This window comes from Eretmochelys imbricata, chromosome 14, assembly GCF_965152235.1.
Source record: "Eretmochelys imbricata isolate rEreImb1 chromosome 14, rEreImb1.hap1, whole genome shotgun sequence".
Taxonomy (NCBI): domain Eukaryota; kingdom Metazoa; phylum Chordata; order Testudines; family Cheloniidae; genus Eretmochelys; species Eretmochelys imbricata.
In genome coordinates, this window is record NC_135585.1 from 21791703 (window position 1) to 21806691 (window position 14989).

At 47.3% G+C, this 14989-nt stretch overlaps 1 protein-coding gene across 2 annotated transcripts in view; it reads right to left on the minus strand.

Annotated features, from left to right (window-relative positions):
* Window positions 1-12714: 12714 nt before the first annotated feature.
* Window positions 12715-14989, minus strand: part of PMP22 (peripheral myelin protein 22) — a 32358-nt gene continuing 30083 nt past the window's right edge. For both annotated transcript variants that reach the window (XM_077834046.1, XM_077834047.1), the window contains exon 5: window positions 12715-14349. In XM_077834046.1, coding sequence (XP_077690172.1) covers window positions 14183-14349 — 167 coding nt within the window. In that variant the 3' untranslated portion in view covers window positions 12715-14182. The remainder of the gene's footprint in view (window positions 14350-14989) is intronic.

Consider the following 14989-nt stretch of genomic DNA (forward strand, 5'->3'; position numbering starts at 1 on the left):
TTCCAGGCGTCGAGGCTGCCATTCCTGCTGAACTAGATTATGGATTTGTGATGGGAACAATAGGTTGAGATGAAGATTTAGACCCCAGTCTCCAATGCATTTAATGTGCATTCATCACCTCTTGCACAGCTGCCTTTGAAACACATTAACCCTTTCTGTCACACCCCCAGCTCCCGCCCGTGTTTTAGTGCTGCGTAATACAAGCAGAACTACATGCTCAACCCAACAATAAAGTTTAGAGCCTCTGAGCTAAGCTGAATCTGACATGAACGTTAATGCCTGAAACAAACATCCTTGCGGCGCTTTAAATGTCTCATCTCTTGCTGCCTCAAGGGGGAACTTTATATGACCCCAGCTGCTCTGCAAACCCCATTCTCCTCTCCCTACCGTGGTAAAAATATCCTTTGTCTCCCTGGTCCCGGGTGTGCTACTGGCTGGAGTTTTTTAAGGGCCTGATCCTGCAAAGTGCTGAGCATCTGCCACTACCATTGGCTTCTACAGGAGCAACTGGTACTCAGCACCTTGCAGCAGGTGCTCTGCCTCTCACAGGAGCAAGCCCTAAATGGCCAATGCACCCCAGTGAGCTCTAGATAAGCTATTACCAGCAGGAGAGTGGGTTTGTGGGGGGGGGGGAGGAGAGGGGGTGAGAAAACCTGGATTTGTGCTGGAAATGGCCCAACTTGATTATCATACACATTGTAAGGACAGTGATCACTTTAGATAAGCTATTACCAGCAGGAGAGTGGGGTGGGGAGAGGTATTTTTTCATGCTTTGTGTGTATATAAAAAGATCTTCTACACTTTTCCACAGTATGCATCCGATGAAGTGAGCTGTAGCTCACGAAAGCTTACGCTCAAATAAATTGGTTAGTTGCTAAGGTGCCACAAGTCCTCCTTTTCTTTTCACAGGAGAAACAGCCTACTCTGGATAAACACAGCTCACAAGCACCACCATGTGGTCCTGGAAGGGACTACAACTGGCTGGGCTAGAAGTTGATCAAAATCAAAAAGCTAAATAGTGCTTTCTAAACATTAAGTATTTTTTTTATTCCCACTATAATTTTGGAATTTACGAGGTAGTTATTGGAAGAGGAAGATACGGTTTTCTCGGCACATATGGCAAGAATATTTACTGCTGAGCGCAGTGGAAAGTCATTAAAATAATTACTTTTACGATATGACACCCATTAAAGAAACTTTCCAAATAGCGTTTTTTCCCCATCCCTCTTTGCAGCTCCTCACCATATTGTTGTTGTTCTCCTGTTCAACTGCCTGTTTTATGGGATTGTTCAGTTTTAATAGGCCGGCAGCTGCAGGCCATGCTGAAATTCCCGAAGCCAATTTGATTTGAAAGTGTCCTTTACAGCTGATCCGGTTGCAAGTGCTGAGTCCTGATTAAATGTTGCGCCTCTTCTCATGAGATGGGAGGAGGCGGATGGGAAGGGACGCAACAGAGAAGTCTGGAAGGAGACCTATGAGAACTCAGCGCAAGGCGCATCATAGCAACAACATGCCTCTGAACCTGGCCTCAGATATGGGGCTTACAATTGTTTGACAAGTGGCTATAGGCTTAGATATTGCAATGGTGGGAGCTATAAACCATCCTAGGTGAGATTAGAGAGAGAGCTGAACTCCCTCTGACAGGAGCAGAAGGGATTTCAGAATTGTATCCACAAGGCCGATGCACTGACTTTAAAGGAGAATGCATTGCGCGGGCACTAGCCGCCACAGCTGCCCCGACTTGCTTCTGTTGGTGCTGAGCAATCTGAATGCGCACACAGGCAAAAACAGAAGGGGCTGTGAAAAACATTTAGGAAAATGCAGCCTAGCCACTATGAAAGAGGAAAGGAGGGGGTTGGTAAACGAGCACAGCCATCCAATGGATGAAAGCCAATACAGAGCTCCAAAAGCGGGTGAGTCATTTGCTTACATACAGCAGTGGCGGGGTGGGGGTGGGGGGAGAAGGGCATGGGGTGGGGGCGGAAATTGATAGAATGTTGGTGAGGAAATCCTAGTGGAGTCAAATTACAGACTGCAAAGTGATACCCAGCGAGATGGTAGAGCTGCAGCATAAATGTCAAACCCCATGTGGCAAAGATTGCAGTAGCGTGTTGGACAAGGAGGGGACTAAGCTCAAAGGCAGCAAAATTAAAGTACAGGAAGTGACAGGGAAGTGTGAGAGATACGTTTGTGCAAGCAGTAAAGGATACATGAGTGGAAACAGATTTGGCTTCCGCTGACAAGGAGTGGAACCTCCTCAAAAGAATGTGGCTTGTGGCAGCGGAAGAAGTATGCGGATGATACTGATGGGGAAGACAGAGGGCCAGAGAGGAGTGGTGGTGGATCAGCAAAGTGCAGGTAGCAATCCAAACCAAGAGAAATGGCAGGAATTAATAGAGTGGAAATGAAAACAAATACAAAAAGGCAAAGCAAGCTGCCAAGCGGGCAGTGCAGAAGGTCAGGGAGAGTGCCGAGTTTGTAAATGACCCGTAGTTGGCTGGCAAAAAGATCTATAACATTACAAAAAGGAGATGCAAAGGGAAGGAGGCTGGCATTGTAACACGATTTGTAAATGACGATAGGAGGGGACTGCTAGTAACACCAGATCAAGTGAAAGAGAGGTGGGAACAATATTTGAGACTCTCTTAAATGAAGCAACCCTCTATAAAGCGGAGTTGCCAACATACGAGCCTAATGTGGCACCTGAGCCTGACAAAACGGAGGGGAGAAATGCAATCCAGGAAATGAAAAACGGTTAGGCAGCAGGACCTGAGGAAGTGACAGCGGACATGGCAAAAGTCTTGGGCAAGAGAGGCATAAAATGGATGAGCAGAGTGGTTAAAGTCATATGGAGAAACAAGAGAATTCCCAAAGACCAGTGGAAGTCTATCCTGGTCCCAATACATAAGATGGAAGCATCCATCAATGTGGAAACTATTGAGGGATAAAGCTATTGTCGCATGGAATGAAGATACTGGAACCGGTCCTGACTGCTAGGATTAGGAGAATGCTGGAACCCCTCCGTGAACAAGAACAGTTCCGCTTTAGGAAGGGACAAGGAACCCCAAACACCAGGTCTGTAATTCGGCAAGGGGTAGACAAGCAGCTAGAATACCAACAGGGCAGCGTCTGGGCTTTTATAGACCTAGAAAAGGCATAAGATAAAGTGGACAGAAGAATGCTCACACCATTGCTGACGAAATATGGAATGTCTGAGCAGTTAATAACTAGGGTGAATGCCCTGTAGAGCAGAGCACCTAAAACAGGGAGCCAGACAGGTTTTGAAACAAGTCGAGGGAAAATCAGACTGCACCAGGGGTCAGTGACCAGGAGGTGGGTGGTGGTAGTATATAGCCTTGTTTGTTAGCCTGAGATAGAATTTTGGGTTTGATTTCTGATACTTTTATATCCTTACTAATATGTGTGAACAAAGAACAAAGATACTGTGTATTGCCTTTCCCACAACCAGGTTTAGCACAATGAGAAAAGGTAAGGAATAGAGCTAAAGTATTGCTGGGTATAGTGGGAGTGTAATATACGAGCATATACTTGAAGGACAGTCCTGCCTCAACTCCTCTACCGAGAGAAGGTCAAGCAACCACTTGGGATGGGCGAGGGGGATGGAGGGTAAGGTATAAGAAACACTAAAAGCCAAAGAAATGCCTGCCCCTGACCGAAGCACATCCTCACTCCCTACCCCTCCCATGGGATACATAAGAGGTGATACCGAAGCCCCCAGACCCTCCAAAATGGAACATGACCATACATTGTAAGGGATGGGACTAGGGGCGTGCACTACAGGTATAATTATGCCTTCTAAGAAAGGGGAAACCGGGACACTGGGGAAAAGGCTCGACCGGCATGTAGAGCTATGGATAAGTTTGCTTGATTAACCCCCAATAAACATCGCCTTGCCTGCACTTTGGACTTCTGGTCTTCTGTTTTCTGGCTGCATGGCAAGAACCAGGGGAAGGTCAATGGGAAAGCCCATAACAGGTGGTCATGCCTAGTGGTTAGCGCAGGAACCAGGTCTAGTGGTTAAAGCAGGAGTTGGTAGGCAGGAATCAGAGCCCAGTCAGAGCTGGAGTCGGAAGCCAGGAATCGGAGCCAAGGTCAGGGACCCGGTTACCTGGGGTGAGGGGAGGCAGGAGAAGGGTTGGGGCCAAGGCAGGGAACAAGCAGGAGCAGCGCTATAACAGCCATAGGTGAATGCTCTGATCAGTCATTGAACTTTTTCTGGGCTTAAAAGCTGGTCTGCTGACCCTTCCCACCAGCCAGACAATGTAGCCAGTCAGGCAGCCTGCTGCAGGCCAGCTGTGCTCATTAGGTTGCCCGGAGACTGGCTTTGCTGCAGGCCTCAGTTCCTTACAGGCCCTCAGGCCGCTACTACTTATCAGATTGATGGACTGCATCAGCAGGAAGATCCCAATAGGAAAAGGTGAGATGCTGTCACGTGCGGATAACAATAAGGGCATCCTCAGAAGAAGATCTGGAGGACATCATAAACTAATGTTATGACCAGCTAAGCTGGCCTGGGGTGACCAGTTCAAGTACCTTGATGGCTGGTCATGGAAGATGGTGAGCATGAATGTGAGGTACAGTCTAGATTTGGGAGTGCTGGAAGAGCATGGAATAACATCTCAGGGGTTGTGTATGGCAAGTGTATGCCACTGAGACTAAAAACTCGACTGTAGAACAATGATGCCGCACGCAATGCTATATGCTGGAGCAGCATGGGTGATAAAGAGCTGGCAGGTTCAATGCCTACTGGTGTTTGAGATGAGATGTCTTCACCCCATAAGAGGAGCTACATTAAGGGACAGATTTAAAAATGAAAGTATTAGGCTGGAAGTCAAGGTCCATGATGTGGCTGACAAAATTCAGGAAGTGTGACTTCTTCACTAGTTTGGACACATGCAGAGGATGAATGAAGGAGAGCTGGTGAAGATAGTATGGCAGGAAAGGGAGGTCGGAAAGAGACCATGAGGAAAGCCAAGGAAGTGATGGCAAGCCGGTAGCAGTTAGTGCCACATCACACATATGAAGAGGGCCAACGCTTGCATGATGACTCAACCCCAGTAGCTGAGATAAGAGGAAGAAGTAGGCAAGCGCTTAGGAGAAACCAAAATGCTCCAAGAGAAACTCAAGCTGAAAATTTTAACTAGAGCTGGATGAAGAAAGGTGATTCACTTTTGCGGGGGTTTTAGCTGTTTCAAAATGCAGTTTCATTCCTATTTAGAACAAAGCCCAAATATTTTGAAATTCTCTGTGAAATGGCAAAGAGTGGGTGCCTCATCAGCCCCCCAAACGGGCTGCCAATGGCCCAGGGGGGTGCACTGGCAGGAAACAAGGTGGTGTTTCTGTCAGAACCCCGTCAGGGTTCCCTCAGATTCATCAAAACTGAATTGTCTCTGCCAAACCTTTCCAATTTGACTAAAAGAAATGTTACATCGACACCTTTCTGACTAGCTTTAATGCCACCAGAAAGCAGAAAGGCTACATCTGAAGGGGTTCAAGCGACTTCCCTGAAAGAGGGCCAGACTTTAGAATGATTTTACCCAGTAATGGCAGTCCCTAACCCAGAGATTCAGAAACAGAGCCTGGCTGTGCCCAGGTAGCATCTCTCGCAGATGAGCCAAGGGACACTCTCCCAGGCCAAGCCAGCTGCAGCCGTCCTAAGATGGTCCCTCATCTAGAAGCTGTTCATACATCACTGACATGCAATATTCATCTCTCTCTAGTGGTTGGTCCCAGTAGCTACAACAACCTGCTGTTACAGCAGGCAGGGGCTGTACAGGGTTAAGAGGCTGAGGCTTGTGCTTCTTGAACTGCAGAGCCAGGGTTCAAGCCCCACAGATGACTTGGTGGCCCTGCATCTGCAGTTAGGTTGTAACACTTGCTGGGGGCTGCTCAGAGTGGGCACCGGTGATATGTGAACCCAAAACGAAGCTAGGCACTTGGTTTGGGATGTGGGTATCTCAGAGACCACCTCACTCTTTGCGCTCTAAGACCCAGATCCACAAAGGGATTAGGCCTCTAACATCCACTGATTCCAATGGAAGTTAGGCACCTAAATACCTTTGTGGATCAGGTCCTAATGCAACCGCTAAGATGCTCAAGCAGACAGCACCCCCTGTAGGTCGATGTGTCTACAGGGGCTGGGTGTGTTCACCAGAAGGCCCTCAGCTTCAGAACTTTGGCCCAACAAAGCCCAAATGTATTGATCCTCAGGACACACTCCATGGCATACTTATTGGCCCCTGCTTCCCCTGCAGGGGTGGGCTGAATAGAGAAGCTCCAGTCTTTGGGAAGGTGATAGTGGTGGCAGGGGAAATTCTCGTATTGCTGTCTAAGAGGTGGTTTCAGATTTCATACTGTGTGTAGGGTCTGGGGAGTTTTAGGGCCTGCTACCTATTATGCTGTGGCTCACAATGGAAGCAGTCAGTGCTTTCTCTTCACGCTCTGCCCCATGGGACAGTGGGGCAAACAGAGGAGAATGCCCATTACCTGCACTGTTTGGAGAATTCACTGTATAACCCTCTCAGGAGTGCATTAAAAAAACACTACTTGCAAATCCCCTTTAAAAACCAGAGGCCTTCAGTCAACGTACAGGTTATTCATACAGAATGCAGCATATCCAGTGTTTTATTCTGCTCTATGCACACCAACTCTTCAGGCCTGCTAAGTAGATCTGGCTGTGTTTTAAGATCTGCTTCTCATACTGAAAAGGGGGCATTTTATTCCTAGCTGGAAATTATTTTAGCAACCATAAGGGGAAAGTCTGCTTCTGCCTGTGCTGAGAGAAAGTGGGTCAGGTAATATCTTTTATTAGACCAACTTCTGTTGGAGAAAGAGAGAGAAGCTTTTGAGCTACCCAGAGTTCTTCTTGGTAGGTTTCACCACAAGGGGGCAGAGTTACACCACATTTCACACGGCCATGCAGCTGGAGGACTGGCCTGTGCAGGCATGAGAGAGAATAGATTCTGCCTAGGCAAGCGTGGCTGTCTGCGCTGTGCACAGGGCCACACATGCAACCTCCCTCATCAGGGCCCGAGCAAGACACAGGGCTGTGTGCAGAACCTCCAGCCAAACCGTGCTTCTCCGGGGCACTGCTCTCCAAGTCTGCTGCAAAAACCTCATCTGCAAACATTCCTGTGAGATCAGCATCCACTGGCCACCCCATGCGGACAGGGCCACTGCCTTTAAGATAATGAGATGACATGTCAGCTGATGACTTGGGCTGGGCAGGGCTGCAGGAGCCTTCATCTCCTCTGGTCTTATTTGAGCCCATTTATTTCAATAAATTGCTCGTTTCTCTGCTTTACCATGGTAACTGGGTTCATCCCCATAGTGCCACACCCCAGCTCTGCACCTAGATACCACAGGGCTGGGGACCATAAGCCAGAGTGGCCACTCAGGTATTTCCAGGTGCCGGACATTCTGGTACTTCCGGGAATGGCATAGGCCCACCCCCGCCAGCGTGACCTCGCACACATGGACCATGCAAGGTCACCCACAGATGCCATTTTGAAGAGTGCGCCTCTCCGCCCCGACCAGTGCGAACTCACTCACATGATGCGTGCGAGGTCACACCAGTGACGATGGAGTGGCATCCCCCATCCTTGATCCCGGACAAAAGCAGTTTTGATTTTGTCTCAGTATCGGACAGGGGACAAACCACCTGAAAAGAGGACTGTCCGGCTTAAAACTGGACCAAGGGCCTGCCTACTCTAGTCATACCCAAACCAAAGAGATTTCACCTAGCTTGGCACACTGTCCTTTTATCATCTCAGGTGGCAGTAGTGGGATGCAGGAATCACTGGTGAAATCCTCTGGCCTGTGCCAGGCAGGAGGTCAGACTAGATGACCATGAAGCCTGAAGATTTGTTAATGTAAACAGCTACATTCTTGTTTAACTCAAAAAAGGAAGTCAGTTTTTGTTCAAACATCATGGAAAGTTTCAGACTCAGAAGAGAATTTTGAAGGACTTGAAAGTGAAAACAGGGTTACTTTTAAAACTGAATTGCAACCATAACTGGAGCTCTCATGACCCTATAGCTTGTTGAAAAGGGTTTTTTGAGGAAAAATTACCTTATTATTATTATTTGCATTAGACTAGTGCCTAGGAATCCTAATCATAGCCCAGGCTCTCTTGTGCCAGGCACTGTATAAACCCAGAATAAAAGGATGATAAAAAAATATAGAAAGGAGGGGCATGGGTGGGGGCAAAAATAAAAAACTCGACAAAGAAATGGAACTTTTCATTATGTTTTGCATTTTTCCATCAAAAAATAAAAAATCTCTGTAAAAAATTTCAAAATGAAATGAAAACTGTTCATTTTGTTTTTAAAATGTAGCAGAAATTAATTAGGATTTTTCTACTAGCCCTTATAGAAACTATCATATGTAGCTGGAGGGGGCGTTAAACATCTGGATTTCGAACTGCAATACGTAGTCCCTGGTTTACCTGGCTTGGTTCCCTCTATCCACCCTTCTTCACTGGTCTGGTATGTGGATTGTAAAGCTCTTTGGGGCAGGGGCCATCCCATCACTTTGTATGTTCAAACAGCATCTAGCACTGCAGAGTCCTTATCCATGCCTGGGTCTCATAAATGCTACCATAACAATAAAACAATCTCACTAGAGATCTCATGAGACTAATATCAGCAGGGATTTGTCTTGCCCCAAATTACTCCTCCCCACACCCTGGGCATTACACACTATGTTGTCCTCCTGGCTGCCAGGATCCACCCCAGAGGATGCATTTCAGTGGGGGTGTGATTTGTTCTTGGTCAGGATGAAAGAAGGCTATGTCACGCCAGAGGAAAACCTGGAGCCTGCACAAAGTTCCTGGTAAAAACCTGTCATACAGAATGACCAACTGTTTCTCTTGCTCTTACAAGGGCCTGTTATTCCTGCGGCAGCAATGACATGCATTGTACCCAAATGACCCTGCCCCTCTGCCTAATCAGAGCCCAGCTCTTAGCTAAGTGCTGGGGAGCACAGAGGCCCTAACAGCAGTGCCAGGAAAAACAAGGTTCCTTCAGCCAGCCCTAACACGGGCCGCGAAGTTCCAAAAGCTGCCGGAGCTGTGTGAGAGTGGCCAGGCTAGCCAGTGGGGACCAAGCAAACTGCACCACACCCAGGCCAACTGCCAGAGCATGGAGTCCCGCACCGTGCCATAATGGTGATGGGCATATTAAGGATACAGACAGGGAGACGTACATAAGAATGGCCATATTGGGTCAGACCAAAGGCCCATCTAGCCCAGTATCCTGTCAGTGGTCAATGTATTAATACAGCTGGTGGAAATCCTTCATGCAGAACATTTTCCCGCCAAAACAATGTGGTTTCCTCAAAACCTGTTTTCACTGGAAAATGTCAATTCTAACAAAAATTGTGCAGTTTCCTGCGGGAAACGTCGAAGGGGAAATTCTCGTTCTGAATCAACCTTTCGAAAGGCAGAAAGAACGTTCCTTTAGTGTCGGCAGCATGCTATTTTCTTTCGGTTTTAGCCTACTCCCTGCCGAAATAAAACGACATTTTATGTCAAAGCGTTGATTGGAAGCAACAAAATGTGTTTCGACTTAAACTATTGTCCCATTTAGGTATTTTTGTAAACTAAAACAAAATGCTATTTTAAGTCAAAGCAAAATGAATGTTTTTGTTTCCTTTCAAAAGGTCAATCCAAATATTTTTTCCCAGCGTTACCAATGGGGGATAAAATATCAGTTTTCTGACCCGTTCTAGATGAGGCAGAAGACTTTCAATAGAGCAAAAGGATTGTCCTAACCGAGGCCTTGAGAGACCAGGGCTTGAATCTCTGCCCTGCCACAGATTTCCTGTGTGACCTTGGACCTCAGGCCCAGACCCTCAAAGGTATTTAGGTGCAAACCCCACACTGAGACTGTTAAGGATCTGGGTCAAGCCTAGGTGATCAGGCTGTCAGACAAGGCACCTCCCATCTCAGTGCCTTGTGTGTGGCCACTGCCCCTCAGGATGTGTCCTGTCACCGGACAACCCCACCAGTGGTTGCGGTCCTGGGCACTGCACACGTTTGTGTGGCAGATAAGCTTATTGGGCTCATCCCTCTAATTGTGTGACTGTTATAAGCTCTTAAGGGCAAGAACCATCTTTTGGTTCTGTGTTTGGACGATGCCTAGCACGACAGGGTCTTGATCCATGACTGGGCTCCTAAAGGCTACCGTAATACACTTAAGAAATAGCAATAATAAGGTACAACAGAGCCCTCGTCTATGCCTGGGACCCCTAGAACCTACCATAATAAATAATAAATCTAATAAATTACAATAATAATGTACAGTGTCTCGCACAGTTGTGGCCTGGTCCGTGGCTGATATTTCTAGGCGCTACCATAAAACACCTAATAAATAGCAATAATGCACAGCATCTGGTCCATGATTGGGACTCCTCGACTACTGTAACGCTATTACTACTACTGATAATAATAAATTGTGACCATTTTGGAATGCTCCTTCATTCACCCTGGTCCAAATCCTGAGTTCCTTACTCAGCTGTAATTCAGTCTTTACTCATTCAGAATTCCCATGGACTTCAATGAGCAAGGGCTTAGTAAACTCTGAATAGGGTTGCCAATTTGGGTTGGACACATACCTGGAGGTTTTATCACGACATAGTCTTTAATTAAAGATTAATCTTTAATTCCTGGAGACTCCGGGACAATCCTGGAGGGCTGGCAACCCTAGTAGGGACTGAGTAAGTGCAAAGTAAAGGCCTCAGGATTTGGCCCAGTAGTTATAACTAGCCTCAGGACTTGGCCCACGGTGAACCATTGTATCTCTGCCAATCCCCTTGCTAGATGAGCTCAGATTCTCAGCAGCCAAAAGCAACGAGTGAATGGAAACATGAATGTTTCACCACTAGCCACTAAGACAGTACATACTGTTCACAACCTGCTAATCCCCCAAGTCACCTTCCTAACTGCATCCTCAGGGCTTGGCACTTTGGCTCATGTTACCAGCACATTAGCAGAAACGCTTGTCCATGGAGGAACTGCAGAGGCCCGTCAAAGCTTGCTAGTGATGTGACACTTATCGATTTGTATAGCCCTACCCACCATTTTGGAAAAGGAAGTGAGTGAGGTTGGGAAAATCTTAACCATGGCAGATGGAGGCTTTGCCATGTGACGGAAACAAAGACAGGCCCAACATTAACCAGCAATGCAGGTGCAAAGGGGTGTCACCCATAATTTCAGGACGCAGGTTGGCTGGTGCCTGTGCCTCTCTTTCCTAAAACAGATCTGCCATTGCTCACACAGCACGTCAACCAGGCTGGGCCTATTCAGCAGCCAGCTGAAGTTAGGCTCCAAACAGAGTTACATCTCAAAGAAGCAAAATCATTCCCAGATCTCCCACCACACACCTTTACAGAATGCAGCACGCTCCTTTGCATCCACCCCACTCAGCAGCCCTCACTTCTCGCCATTTCCTTTGGTGAGAGAGCAGTCCCCATGCTCAGGAGACCATGAAAGCACGACCTTACAGTGTTCCCTCTCATACCACTTCAGCTGTGAGGACTAGCATGGTGGCCAGCCAGTGGGCACTGGCTCCACCCATTGGCTCTGATGGGAAGTAGGCTTTAAGTGCAGTTCCACTCCCAGTCAGTACCCAGCCTGGCCCAGGGAAGCTAATGATCCAACCGGCGGACCAAATTCGGTGATGAATCCTGGTCACGTGCCACCTGAGGCATGTGGCACATATGCTAAGAAGCAGCAGCACCCACCTGCACCTGGGTGCCTGGACCTTGGATTCTTCCTGAAGCTGTCTAGCGTAGGAGGAACACCTAATAGTTAAGGCACTGGACTGGGACTCAGGAGACCCGGGTTCAATGCCAAACTTGGCTGCAGGCTGCTTGCGTGACCGAGTCACTTCACCTCTTCTGTGCTTCAGTTTCCATCTGTAAAACAGGTTGTGATGGGGTGTCCAGCCCCCACATGAAGGTTAAACAAGTGGCGGTGCAGTACTAGGCCAAGGTCATGTTCCTCAGCAGCTGCCTATGGAGGACCACGGAGCTCTGTAGGGACAGCAAGATGGCAGAGAGGCTGCAGCCACAGAGGCAGAGCGCGATCCATGGGGCAACGATCAGGACTATAAGGCCTGGCCCAGAGGCCAGGGCCTGACCAGGAGGAACAACTAGACTCAGAGTGGGATAGGAAGCACCCCCCTCAGGTTTAGAAATGGCTGAGACTGAAAGAAAACTGAAGGGAAAACAGGGAAGGGGAATCAGCCTTCCCTGGGCTGCTTCCATGAGTAGCAGCCAGAAGGGACTCAGCCTCTGTGGCCTCTCCTCACCTTGGGCCAGGCCCAGACCTGGTGGAGAGGGTGGGTCCGGGTACCCCTATCCTTCCTTCCTCCCACAGCCTACTGAGACACCCTGGAGGGCTTGGGCGGAAAGGGGAAAAGAAACTAACTTGGCCATTGGGCTCCCGAGGCTATCCAGAAAAGCCCATCCCAAGACCCGGAGACTGTTTGGCTGCAGCCTGACCACTATGCCTGCTGGCCCCTGAGCAATGCCCACTTTACAGGGATGATACTTCCTTAAACGGTAGGGTGGTGCGAGGCTCAAACCCAGTAACAATCATGAGGTACTCAGATGCTACGGCAAAGGCACATAAGTAGATCAATTTGGTGCATTCACACTGTAGCCCTGAATAAATAAATAAAGCTGAACCAGTTGAGTTATTCTGACTTTTATTTCATTGCTGCTTAGTCCACACAGTCGGTATAAAATCAGAAAAGCAAAGCAAAAAAACCAATAAAAAACAAACAGAACGTCTGGAGTCTTAGCATCAGAAGGCACCGTATATGAATCTACAGTAAAATGCCCATACAATTCATTGCCAGACACACCTCTGAAGCACAGAAAGAGGATTACAGAAGCCGGACTCCGGAGGATGAAGACCTACGGGTTCCATCCAGAGATTTGTTTCTGCTACTCCTGACCATGAGGGGAAAAAAACTGGTTATAAATGCTTTTATTAAACAATAATACTAAGAGCAACTTGTCTAAGTACAAAAGCAGTTATAGACCACTTATATTACATAGAATTATTTATCATTTCTATCTTCTTTGTTTATCTCATAAAATTGTTAACTGAATTTCCAGTGAGTAAGGTTAAATGGCTAGTGATATAAGGAATGGCAAATAGATAGCACCATTTCACATATTTGGTATTTTATTTCATAGATATATATTGTTTTTTATTCTTTCCCATCTTTATCTACACGGCAAGGAAAAAATACATTTCAAGGTCATAGGCTACAGTTCTTGGGTGGTTTGGGTGTGTGGGGATGGGTATGTGAGAGTTTGTTATACACAAGGCCTAACACAGGAAAGTATTGGTGTTCTAAGGGGAAACTTCCAAAAGAAAAAGGGGTTAAGGTACACTTGTTTCAGTAAAATTTCAATGGACCTGGTAGGTAAAAATTTTAAACGTGCCTACGTGACTTAGAAGCCCAAGTTCCCAACTGGGTGTGGTTGGCAAGTTAATGGGACGTGGGCTCCTACATCACTTAGGTGGTTTGAAAATTTGGCTCTGTGCTCCTAAATTCCTGAGGCATGGTATTTATACATGCGCTTCAGGTAATAGGATCGTGGCACTTTTAGGAGGAGGCAGATCCTCAGCTGATGTAAATGGACATCGCTCCATTCAAGCCACTGGAGCAACCCTGATTTACGCCATCTGGGGATCTGGTCTGACTTGGGGTTTCTTTGGTGGGTTGCCTCGCGGTGGGAGCTTTCAAAGAGGATTCCATTCGCATTCAGGGTAAAACAAAAACAAGGACCCAAAAAATACTGCACTCTTGTTACACTGTTAGGAGTAATAGTTCTTTAGGCACTTTCTTTAGGCTTTAACACATAGCAGATGATCAACAAAAGCAAACAATACTATGTACATATATGTAAAAAGTGTTATAAATAGGTTTTTTAAACCATAGATACTATATACATCTTCAATTAACACAGTAACCCTTGGTGTGTTTCCTTTTGGGTTTTTTTTGGTTGGGTTTTTATTTGGGGGGTGGGGGTTTGGTTAACTTCCCCCCCCCCCAAGTTTTGTCGTCTTTTCTTCCCCTGCCTCAATCCCCTCCATGGACATCATGAGTGCCCTTGTCTTGCCACCCCCCAGCCTCATGCTTCATTATTCGCGCTTCCTCAAGATGACGTAGATCACCCCGCTGACGACAGCCAGTGGGAAGGCAACCCAAGCCAGGATGTACGCAAAGCCGAAGGAGGTATCACTTGTGTCAGGCTGCCAGTCCGTGTGTCTCACAGTGAAGATGGCTGCACCACTCATCACGCACAGGCCTAGGGAGAAGAAGTAAATATGGAACAAGCTGCACTGAGGATGCTCTGTGTAATGCAAGAGCTGCCCTTGCTTTCCTGGCCGGTGATGCTGGCAGGGACAATGCTGAACAAGACTGATTAAACCCACCCATCCCACCTATAACCATGTGCCACAAACAGAGAAGCCTGATCAAAAATCTGGGTGTATGGGGATGCAGCTGAAAAAAAAAGAACCGAAAACCTGCTGTGGTTTAAGAATGTAGGAGTTGATCAGAGCTCTGCATTTATTTAGGATTTTTGGACTGACATAATCAAGCTCGGCAATCACACTCGTGAGACCTGCTCATGGAATCTGATCTATTAAAAGGCAATATCGTTTGTGTAACCTATACTCTTGGGGGTGAACTTTCACTCCGAGGGGTACTCCCACTGAAGTTCACGGGACGAAGTGCTTACCAGGGTGAGTAAGGGCTGCATAATCTAGCTAATGACCCCACCACAGCATACTGTGCGTGTTCCTCATTGGCAGCTCTGCCAATGCGCCTCAATCCCGGTCTGCACCACTTGCCTATTTTACAATTCCTGAGCCTCTCTAGAGGAGAGATCACCCATCATGCCCACTTTTGGGATTTCCTCCAGCCAACTCCTGTTTCATGTGATC